This window comes from Eublepharis macularius, chromosome 2 (assembly GCF_028583425.1).
Source record: "Eublepharis macularius isolate TG4126 chromosome 2, MPM_Emac_v1.0, whole genome shotgun sequence".
In the NCBI taxonomy this organism is placed as follows: Eukaryota; Metazoa; Chordata; class Lepidosauria; order Squamata; family Eublepharidae; genus Eublepharis; species Eublepharis macularius.
Genome location: NC_072791.1, coordinates 192,006,218 through 192,018,293, shown reverse-complemented (window position 1 = coordinate 192,018,293; position 12,076 = coordinate 192,006,218). Strand labels below are relative to the sequence as shown.

Below are 12,076 nucleotides of genomic sequence, written 5' to 3'. Positions count from 1 at the left end.
TCAGTGGCCTCCGCGAGGTCGGGGTCGAAACCGCGTCCCCCGAGTACCTCGGCGTCGAGAGCGGCCTCTCCAGCGCAGGGACCGGTGCGGCCGCCCCGTAGCGCTTCATCTACCAGGTCGGATCCGAGACCAGCTTCGGAACCGAGGATCCTGGTACCGAGTCCCCGGTCGGAACCGACGGCCGGATCGGTTCCGACGAAGCCTAAGAGGTCGAAGCCGAGGTCCCCTTCGAAGGCGAGGAGCGCGTCGGTTCCGAGTTCTTCTTCGGAACCACCGAAGAAGAAGAAAAAGACCAAGCACCATCGGTCGCCGCGTCCCGCTCCTCAGGAGGAGGTCATCGTGCTTCCTCACACGCCTTCCCCTCATCTGGGCTCCCCGGAGCCAGAGGACATCTCCGTGCAGGTGCCGGATCCGATGGCCTTCGAGACGGTGCCCGCGGAATTCTCGTCGGGGCCGGAGCCGAGCCCGCACCGTCGGAGCCGACCATCGCTTGCCCTTCGGTCGCCGAGGCTGGAACCGAGCCCATCTCCTCGTCGGAGCCGTCCGTCGCCTGTCCGTCCGTCTCCACCTCTGGTCGGTCGTGAGCGGCATGGTTCCGGGGACAGTGTCCGATCAGTCCGGTCCACTGCGTCCCGGCATCGGCAGGCTTCCTACCTCCCCTCGCCATACCGTTGCCAATGGGAGGGGGCACCTGCGGGCTTCTCCATGTCGGAACCGAGGCCTTCGACGTCGAGGTCGGCGTGGGCTCCCCCTCCGCTCCAGGTTCCGGAATCCCAGCTCGGTTCCGATGAGGAGGATGTCGAGAGCTTTGGCGGCTACCAGTCGGAGTCCTGGTCCGAACCATCGCCGGCTGAGGAGCTAGTGCCATCTGCGGACTCGCCATTCGAGGACCTCCGCATCTACGCCGATCAGATGGCAAGGATGGCCAAGGCTCTCGAGATGGACATCTCTTCGGCACTTCCCCAGACCAAGGACAAGCTCCTCAAACGTATCTATGGAGATAATCCGGCGTACGTAGGCTTCCCCATGCTCGAGGGTATTGAGGAGATTGTGGAGAAGGTGTGGCAGGTGCCCTGTGATCAACCTCCAACGTCCAAGCGCATCGAGCAGCTTTACAAGATCAAGCAGGGCACCTGGCCGGCGTTGGTGAAACACCCTCCACCTTCCTCCTTGGTCACAGAGGAGTTCAACCCCCGACGATCGGGTCACTCCTCGGTGCCTGCCGATAAAGAGGGCAAGAAGCTTGATGCCATGGGCAGGCGCCAATACATCGTCGCTTCGCTGGGTCTGAGGATTGCCAACTACCAGACCATCATGGCAGGGTACCAGCTGTACCTCTGGGAGAAGTTGGCATCCTATACCCGGGACCTCCCTCCTGAGCAGAAGGCTGTGGTGTCCCTGCTACAGACGGAGGCTGTGAGGCTGTCTAAGCAGCAGATGAACGCTGGGAGCCACGCTGCTGACACTGCTGCTAGAGGGATGGCGTCGGCGGTGGTCCTCAGGCGCCACTCCTGGTTGCGGTCTACGGCCCTGTCCCAGGAGGTGCGTTCCAGGGTGGAGAGCATGCCCTTTGAAGGGGACTCGCTGTTCTCCAAATCGACCGACGAGACCCTGAAAAAGAAAAAAGAGGACAGGCAGACGGCGCGGTCCTTGGGTCTGGCTCCAGCGGACAAGCCCTCCTCCAGGTCACGGTACGCTCCCCGGTCCGGCCCTTACCACTACCAGGGCAGATACCAACAGCAGCGGCCGGGCTATCATCAGTATCCTGCCTACCAGCAGCGGCCCTACCCTCCCGCACAACAGCAGAGGAGGCGTCGGCCCTTCAAACCTCGTCAGGCACAGCAACCGGCCCTGCAGAAAGAACAGCAGGGCGCCGGGAGGCAGTACTGACAGGTCACGCCAGCCGTATCCCTGAACTTTTCGGACAGACTTAGTCCACTCCTCTCTGAGTGGGAGTCAATAACATCTGACTCATGGGTCTTAACTATTGTTGAACTGGGGTACGGGCTGGAGTTTGTTGAGCTGCCTAGATGCAGTTCACCCCTGACAGCTGTCAATAACACTATGGCCGAGCTGGATGCGGAGATCGTGTCGCTCTTGGCCAAGGGTGCTGTGGAAGAATTGCCCTATGACGACTCTGTAAAGGGTTTCTTCTCTAGGTTCTTCCTGGTCCCTAAGAAGGATGGGGGCTTACGTCCCATCTTAGATCTGAGGGGCCTTAATGCCTTCCTCAAGGTGACCAAATTCAAAATGGTAACGTTGGCGGCTGTGATCGCCTTGCTGAAACAGGGGGATTGGTTTGCGGTTCTTGACTTAAAAGACGCATACTTTCACGTGGGCATACGGAAGGAGCACAGGAAATACCTGAGCTTTGTTTACCGGCAAAGGGTTTTCCGGTATAAGGTGCTCCCCTTTGGCCTGTCCACTGCCCCACGAGTGTTCACTAAATGTGTGGCCCCTGTGGTTTCCTTCCTACGGGAAGAAGGTTGTACTATCTTTCCGTACCTCGATGACTGGCTCATCGTGGCTGACTCAGAGTCTAGGCTGGTGCAGGACATTAGCTTGGTACTTAGCACGTGCCAACGCCTAGGGCTCCTGGTGAACTTGGAGAAATCCAAACTGGTGCCCAACTGCAAGGTGTCCTACATTGGTGCACTTTTGGACTCTGTGGAGGGTAAGGCCCTGCTCCCCTTGGAGAGGGCTCGGTCCCTAAGGGGTCTAGTGTCCATGTTTAAAAGGAACCGGTTCCAGTCTGTGCGCGCTATCCAGTGCTTACTAGGGCATATGGCAGCGGCCACCTCTGTGGTGCCTTTCGCTAGGCTGCGTATGCGCCCTCTCCAGAACTGGTTTGTGCGGAGGTACGATGCTCTACTGCACCCTCCGTCCCTCAAATTCTCTATCCCGAGGGTCATCCTCTCCTCCTTGGACTGGTGGCTGTCTGATGACAACTTGTTTAGAGGGACCCCTTTTGGGTATCAACACCATGACATCACGGTTACCACTGATGCCTCTCTGATGGGATGGGGTGCTTACTGTGGTGATGTGGCTGTGCAAGATGTCTGGTCTGACAGGGAAAAGACCCTCCATATCAATGTGCTTGAACTAAGGGCCATTCGTTTCGCACTTGTGTCTCTTACAGCACTGCTGAGAAATCGTCATGTCTTGGTGCAGACGGACAACACGACTGCCATGTACTACGTGAATCAGCAGGGGGGCACAGTGTCCATGGCCCTGTGCCGGGAAGCCACACTCACTTGGCAGTGGGCTATCAAGAACGGCGTGTCGCTCCGTGCTATACACGTGGCTGGGTCAGACAATGCCCGGGCAGATGCCCTCAGCAGGGTCCCTTTACTGGAACACGAGTGGGAACTGAACGTAGAGTGCGTTGGGCCGATCTTCCAGATGTGGGGTCATCCAGTGATAGATGTGTTCGCCACTGCGGCGACCACCAAGGCCCACACGTTCTGTTCCAGGGCAGGGAGCGACCCCCTCTCTATTGGGGATGCCTTCCAGTTTACGTGGACGCAGGGCTTGCACTACATGTTTCCTCCGTTCCCCTTGATTCCCAGGGTCCTGTGCAAGATAGAGGAGGACGGGACGGACTGCATCCTAGTGGCCCCCTTCTGGCCACGGCAGGTTTGGTTCCCGAAGCTCCTGCGGATGTCCAAACGGACGTATGTGAGTCTGCCTCCTCGGCAAGACCTTCTCCTAAACGGGAGCCTAGTCCACCACGATCCCAAGCAGCTGCACCTAACGGCTTGGCGGATCGTTCCTCCCCGATAGGCTTTACTGACGAGGTACAGAGGGTCCTCCTGAATGCTCGTCGGCCATCCACTAGGCGCGCTTATGCGGCCAAGTGGCGCAGGTTTGAGCTCTGGGCACTTGCCAGAGGGGTGGTGCCTGACAGCAGTCCCTTGGGGGTTGTATTCGAGTATTTGTGCCACTTGCGTGGTATGGGCTTGAAGGTTTCCTCCCTCAAGGTCCACCTGGCAGCGATATCAGCTGCTCACACCCGAATTGAGGGTGCTACGGTGTTTTCTCACCCACAATCCCACCAGTTCCTTAAGGGCATGTACAATCTTTACCCACCTGTGTCTGCGCCAGTGCCTCGGTGGTCACTGTCCTTGGTGCTCTCACATCTCATGTTGCCTCCATTTGAACCTATGGCTACATGCCCCTTGGATATGCTATCCTACAAGGTAGCATTCTTGGTGGCCGTCACGTCGGCCAGAAGGGTCAGTGAACTGTCTGCACTGCGGTCTGACCCTCCCTTTCTTGTGTTTCATCCCAACAAGGTGGTCCTGCGTCCCTGCCTTGAGTTCCTGCCCAAGGTGGTGTCCGCCTTCCACCTCTCGCAGGATATCTCACTGCCTGCATTCTTTCCTCAACCCTCCTCTAAGGGGGAAAAGGCCCTCCATACCCTAGACTTGAAGAGGGCCCTAGCCTATTACCTGGATAGGACGAAGGGGTTCCGCTCCAGTCCTCACCTGTTTGTATGTTTTGGGGCCAAGGACAAGGGTAACAGGGCTTCCTCACAGACCCTGTCTAGGTGGATTGTGACGGCCATTAGCAAGGCCTATTCCCTGGCAGGGGTGGCTTGCCCGCTTCATGTCAGAGCCCACTCCACGCGGTCCCAAGCATCCTCTTCGGCACTCCTCAGGGGGGTGCCCCTGGTTAACATTTGTAAAGCAGCCACATGGTCCTCTGCAGACACCTTTGTCAGGCATTACGCCGTTGATGTCAATGCGGAGCAGGATGTATCTGTGGCCAAGGCTGTCTTACACTCCCTCTTTTCCTGAGGGAGTTTTGGTATGACTTTCTTGACGTACCTGTTGGGTACCCTTGAGTGAAAGTGTGTATATATGTACCTGGGGGTGTGTATATATGTAAATATTGAGTATTTATGTGTCCTTACACAGTATTTTTACATAGATGTATATATGCATATCTATTTATTGTTGATCTTGTTTGCTTAATAAAATTGTGTTGGACTTCACCCCCGCCTTCCTTATTGTGTGAAGCTTGGTACACTCCCATGTGTGGAGGCACAGAAGAACGAAGATGAAAACAGGGTTAACATACCTGTAACTTATGTTCATCGAGTTCTTCTGTGCTGACACACAACCCTCCCTCCTACCCCGCTGTGAACTCCAATGCACAATACTGTGTTGGCTGTAACGGAAATTGGTGTTTTTAAGGTGTTATGGCTGAAGTGTGTTGGTCAAGCGGCGGCAAGGGAGAACTGAGGGAAGGGGCCGTTGGTCGCTGGAGGATCACGTGACCGTTTGGGCGGGAAAACGGTCGCTGAGGCGCGCGACAAACGGCCCCTTCGGAGCCATGGAAGCTCTAGAAAATTCTCCGGCGGCTGGCCTGCGCCTGCGCAGTCCCCATGTGTGTCAGCACAGAAGAACTCGATGAACATAAGTTACAGGTATGTTAACCCTGTTTTCCCCTGAGACTTGAGATGGGTTTCTCTCTTGCTGGAGAACTTCCATGTTTATACTCTGGGCCTGCTGGCCAGCTGGCAACAGGCCCAGCTGTTAGGCACAGCTTGTTAAAGGAGCCGTGTGGCATTACCAGTACGGCTGGCTTTTTGAACCCTATTCTGCTCCAGAGCTCACCACCTTCAACTTGGGGCCCAGTGGGGGAAGAACCATGTCGCTGAAGCTACTATGCAGCAGAGGTTGATTCCCACCCCCCCATCTACTGGCTTTGGTAAGTGCAGGGGTGGCTCCTCAGCCCCAGACAGACTTCAGTAGGAACTACCTAACATTTTAGGAAACACACCAAAGGGCTGTACAGTTCCTGGCCTTTTAAAAATTACTATAATTCTGCTTTGTCAGAAGACACAGTCTTAAGCACTTCAAGTACAGTAAGTATGGTAATGAAAAATAGTAACATCATGAGAAGGCAAGATTCTCTGGAAAAGTCAATAAAGCTAGGAAAAGCAGAAGGTAGTAGGAAAAGAGGAAGACCTAAAATGAGATGGCTTGACTCAATAAAAGAAGCCACGCCCTCCAGTTTGCAAGATCTGAGCAAGTCTGTTAATGATAGAACGTTTTGGAGGTTTTTCCTTCATAGGGTTGCCATAGGTCAGAGGCAACTTGATGGCACATCTCTCTCTCTCTCTCTCTCTCTCTCTCTCTCTCTCTCACACACACACACACACACACACACACACGCATGCTTATGGGTGATCTTGGCAAGATAGAGTCCAATTTAAGAAACAACCACAGCATAACCTTCCTGAATTAGCACTTTGTAAATATAGAGAAAGCTTGATTGTCTGTCTTTTGCTGCTCAGAAAACCTCAAAACAGGCCAGGAGGCTACACTCAAAAATGAATACCAAATGGAGATGAGAAAAAAGCAGTGTTAGCCAAAGGGTGACCTGATGAAGTGCTTGCTATCTCTGTAGTGACAGAAAGCACCCAATCCATGTACTGACTGGGTGTCTTGGTTGCTCAGGTCATTCTATGAACTACGGGAATTTTGGCTGAAAATTTTCCATGTCAAATAAGCCTACAGAAAGTGATCAAGAATTGAAGCCTAGGATTCTGTTTCTTATTTTGCAATGACTTTGTTTCCTTCCAACTTTCCTTATTGCTATTTAAAACAGTTAAATGTTTATTAAATGCTAAGTACCTAAAAACTTTAGCACAGTGTGTATTTCTTTTAAAAAAGCAACATTCAAAGCGCATGCAAACAATCTTTAAATGGCTAACCAGGCCATGCTAAACACATTTATACCTTTAGAACCAATGGAGTTAGAATGGCATAACTCTGCTTAGGATAGCAATGTAAAACTTGGAAAAGTAAACTTAGAGCTGCCATAAATACTGGTGTGATATGATATGGGAAAGTTCAATAGTTGACAAAATAATTGCACAGATTAAAAGCATACAAAATTCCCCTAAGTTACTATACAAAGTGGCTCCCTTTTAATCATTTGTTGACTTAAATAGGAGATTTAGAATATGCCCTGGGATCTACATATACCTGCATATACCTTCTATGATATAAATAATACATTGTACATTAGCCAAATTCTTGCTACATTTGACAGGCCTGCTGGAATTCTGTATCTTAAAACTATGTGGTTACATGTAACTGTTTAGGATTGTTCTGTAAGAGATACCAACTTTTGTCAATCTATACTGAAGAACGTAATGAAAAATTTAAAACAGATGGTTTTGGGTTTTTTTTTAAAAAAAGAGGAACTATACTGGGTGGTTTGTCCCTACCGCAGTGTTCGATCTCCCCTCCTAGAGAAGTTCTTACCGTCTTACTTGGGGATTTGCATGTGTGTGGCAATCTGAGCTCATCTGGAAAGCACACTGAAAATCTCAACGATGTCTTAAAATGGAAATAATGCTGGAAGATCCTCGATTCATTATCCTATGCAGGACAATTTATGCCCATTTATTTCCATAGGTTTAAACTGGCATAACTGTGCAAAAGGTTACACTGTAAAGCTAATGGAACTCGGGTAACTTAATTTGAAGCTATACACCTGAGAATCTGATTTTAAGGATTACGTTCTTGTATCTCATCACCCATGACTGTCAGAAAACCTTTACGTTATGTGAAAGCCACCATACCTTTAAAAGCTTCTCTCTGTGTATTGCCAACTTCAGCTTCTCGTGCAGCTGCTCAGAATTCAAGTTTAATAAGGTACCATTTCTTATTATTTCACTGTCTTCAGGCACGGGAACCGGCTCATGTGTGTTAGCTGCAAAACAAAAAGTTCTCTTTTGGCTGCTGTGTTTATCTGAAACAAGAACTAAACAAAATGCTAAAAAAGTAAAACACATAAGGGTTTTATTCCAGTTCGGGAATCCAGTATTAATATTTTTGCCCAGCTGCTACATAATCTGTAGTTCACCAATTTAAAAACTGCTCGCCAAAAAAAAAAAATGAAAGAAAAGTTGAAAAAACAAAAATAGAAAAGAAAAAATGGGAAATGAAAAAAAATAGGAGAAAAAAGAAATATGAGCGTTAAGGACAACTCCCCCTTCTCATTCTCTACCACCATTTTTATAGAGGCTAATGTACGTACAATGTTTTCACACACAATCAGAAAAGATTTGGGGGGAAAGCCTGAAGTCTTCTGAATTTTTAACAACATATTAAATCCCAGTTTATTCCCTATTTATTCCCTATTTATCTGAATCCACCCCCACCCACCATCAAGAAAAACAGGGGCAGGTCTGAGTTATATGAAAATTTCAGTTCTGTAAAGTAACAAAACACCTTACGTGTCTAAGCCTGCAGTGTGGTACAGTGTTTGGCATATTGCACGGGGATCTGGGAGACACAGGTTTGAATCTCCACTCTGCCCTGGAAGCTTGCTGGGTGACCTGTTAGGCCAATCACACAACCTCCACCTAACCTGCCTCATGCGATTGTAGCGTGGATAAAATGGAGGAGAGAACAATGTAAGCTGCTTTGGGTCCCCTTGGGGAGAGGAAGGTGTGGCACAAATTAAGTAAATAAAATTTAAGAATAACGTCTTATATTTTCAAGTAAATACGGCATATAGTAGCAGAACTTATCTGGAAGTTTTGCAGATCCAAAAGTGCTGTTCTCTGCCTTTTTCAGTCAAAACTTTGCTGTTTCCCAACCTATTTGATCAAACTTGTGCCCCATTATCTACATTACTGCTGAAGTTGAGAGTCTCCACTAAATTCAAAACATTACTGTCTGTCATCTTGCATATAGCTCAGCTGTGAAGTGAGACCACGCAGCTGTGGGGAGGAGAAAGGCACTTCTGTGGCCAGTTGCTCATATATACACCCTGTCACCAACTCCTCAAATCCTCAAAGAACAGAGGAAGGGGTCAGGGAACAATACACGCTGCTGGAAGGCAACAGCCTTTGCCTCCCAAGGAAACAAGCTGCCACCAGTTCTTCTTAACTACCCTTAAGTTTAGAGATCAAAGAACAATGTCTCCAACCTTCCAGCTTTTAATCAAGAAGTCAGCCCTACAAGATAGGACATATGCCAACTGAGTTCCACAAAAACAGTTATTTGGTAGCCAAAGCCAAATAGGCCAAGATACTGGATACCCCAAAACCGATTAACACCACAAAAGGATGATCCTCACCTCACAGGTGATTCTTGTGGAGATAATAATAACATACTTTGTGAACTGCTCTGAGTGGGTGTTAAGTTGTCCTGAAGGATGGTATATAAATCGAATGTTGTTGTTGTTAATACAGTTTATTAAGAATTGTGCAAGAGGTTACAAATATAGAAATTGTGCAAGACAGTAAATAACTATTCTAAAATACTTACCAGACTATGGTTACCTAACCCAGATGTTACCTTGCCAGGTCAAACCACAAAACTCCAAACAGAACTCCAAAGTCTCAGTCCCAAAAGGTCCAAGAACAAAACGGCTTAGAGCTTACAGCTAAACCGGTTGGCAGTTCAAAAGAAAAATGGCTTGAAAGCAGCAAAGAACAAACTGAAGACCCTTCTTCATCCCATGTCACCTGCAACATGGCATGATCCTGCTAATCCGATCAGGGTGTTGCTTAGGCATGTGACTCTGTCCCCCTGCAGCTAAAACGTTCTCCCAATCAGAGCAACTTGCCCCCACTGGTATCCAAAGGGCTAATGAGATGGGAATGCAAGGAGGGTTGCCAGTTCTCCCTAGCAACTGGTGGAAGATTGGGAAGGCAAAGTGTGCGTGTATGAGAGTGAAGCATTCATTCACCTTTGCAAACCCTGCCTGTGCCTCTGTGCTGTACCACAATGACATCACTCCTGGAACTGATGTTGTTGCACGGGGGTGGGAGCGCACACTAGTGACATCGTTGTGGAGGCACATGTGCCTGTTTGCCTGGGCTGCCTGCCAGTGGCGGGTGGTCTCTGGGTGGCTTGCCTCTTCCTGCTGATTGCCAGCAATCAGTGGCAGACCCCCAGCAACCCTAAGTAAGGTAAGAGCTTCCCTCCGATTCCTGGCCATGCAGGCTTCTGATCTGCATCCATGACTTCATCTGCACGAGTGCTATGGTCCCATCTCCAACTTTCCTTCTCTGGGAACTGCTAGCTCAAAGTTACAAGTTTCCAGAGATTTCTCTTCTGTGGCCTTACTAGGCCCAAAGGCCTGAACCAAAGAGGTGAAAGCTAAGAGAGGCCAGTTTCTTGATACTTTCATTTAAAGTAAAATATGTTGAACTCTGTTCCATGGATTCGTTAAGTAGAACTTGCTGCCACACAACAAGTTCAAGGACATTTCCCCCTTATATGGAGATAAATCTTTAGATAGGAAAACAACTGAACACTATAACCTTTGAAGAGCAGAATGGTTGGTTCATCGTAAGTAAACAAATTGGGGACAAGTATCTGGTCAGTCAATGTCACTGATTGCAAACAAAGATTACTGTAATCAATGCACAACTCAGTGTAGCCTTTCAGTTTTGCTAACCAGTAAAGGAACAAAATCACATGACTCAAGTGGTCTCTCTTTCAATATCCTTCCTTCCTGTTCCTCTTTTTCCATTTCCACTTAATTCCTTTCACATTTCTTTCCCTCTTATTTTTAGCATTCTCCACTTCCCATTTCTCTTCCCTTCCCCCCTTTCTCTTTTAATACACCCTCTTCCTCCTTTTTCTACATCAGCGTTTCATGGAAACAGGACAAGTTGAGCTAGAGCATATTCCAGAATCTTTCTTTCTTATAGAGAAAGAAGATACAAAACAGCAGGGATGAGAAATATGGCTATAACCCCCATGTAAAGAAATTTCAGCCAGTAGTCATTTTTTAGAAAAGGACTCCCAAATCAGAGACCAAGGGAAAAAGGGAAGGGAAAGACCATTTGATTAAGGAGAAGTTCTTGCCTCCTTTCCAAGCCTGCCACCTAAGTTCTGTGAATTTTTTATTCACCTCCACTGTTAAACACCCCAATTTCCAAGGTAGTGTACAAAATGTCTTGGTCACATAACATGCACTTTCTAAATTTAAGATTACATAACACTTCCCAAATGTAATTTAAGTACTATCCTGTCTGTCATTCAAAGCTAGAGTTTATATTTTTTTTTTAAAAAATCTTCCATCATTTTGCACAGAAAACACAAATACAAGAAATAAGTCTCAAAGTCTCTCTACTGTGATGGTATCAAGAGCGATCCTCAGTATTGTGCCACTGGGAGCCATAGCACCTGCCGAAATAATGTCTGGCGCCCACTTCTTTCTGCCCCAAAGAGAACAGCCAATCCTGTCTTATCACCACCTCACTGGAGCAGGAGATGTATCAGGAAAGTCTATGAGGGGTGCACCCATTTGGAAACAGCAGTCTCCATCAGAGGAAGAGAAGGTTACTTGAATTGGAACCTCACAATAGTCTGTGACTGGTTGCGTGGCAGCCATTTTGTGGTTGGCTGTGCCCTCCATAGCAACCATTTTATGGTGGAGTCCACTCAGTGTTCTCAAAATTCCCAAAGCCTCCATCATTTTAACAAAGTTGGGGCTCTTGTTACCCATAATGCAGTTTTACACTGCAAGGCCCTAGACAGCAAGTAGTTTTATGGCAGGATCGCTTTTAGGACATGGAAGGGTGTCAGCAGGCCAGGCTCCCTCCTGCCAAAGTGGTCTGCCAGCTGCAACAGACACCACTCCCTCTGTTCAGCCCTCTAGATCAGGTGACTGATAATCGGGGACCCTTATTCGGCATTTGAGGCTCCCGTTCTTGATCCCTACTGTAATATCAGCAAGGAATTATTTCTCTTTCTTATTTTGTATTAATCATTGTGAGAAATCATTGAAGACCACCCAGCTGGGAACAATTCTCTTAACTAGAAAGGAACAGACACACCAGATTCTTTATCCTCCCTCTTTTTTGTGGTATTCTAATTCCATTATTTCCAAACTGGAGGATGCACAAGGAAAAGCCAACACAGGGCTGGATCCAGCAATCTGTCAGCAGAAGGCACTAAGGGCAGCAGATCTTTCTTGCATTTCCCTCCCAAAATCAGACCTTTCTGACTATAGCGAAATTTATTCCTGAGGTTGTGGGACCCACATGGCCGGCCATGTGGCTTGTGAGGCTTCAGGGGAAAGGGGATGAAAG

General features: G+C 48.6%; 1 protein-coding gene across 4 annotated transcripts in view; it reads right to left on the bottom strand.

Annotated features, from left to right (window-relative positions):
• TANK (TRAF family member associated NFKB activator) overlaps positions 1 to 12,076 on the bottom strand; it is a 56,969-nt gene that overhangs the window by 21,398 nt on the left and 23,495 nt on the right. For all 4 annotated transcript variants that reach the window (XM_054971017.1, XM_054971021.1, XM_054971018.1 and 1 more), the window contains exon 5: positions 7,601 to 7,731. In XM_054971017.1, the coding sequence (XP_054826992.1) occupies positions 7,601 to 7,731 (131 nt within the window). The remainder of the gene's footprint in view (positions 1 to 7,600; positions 7,732 to 12,076) is intronic.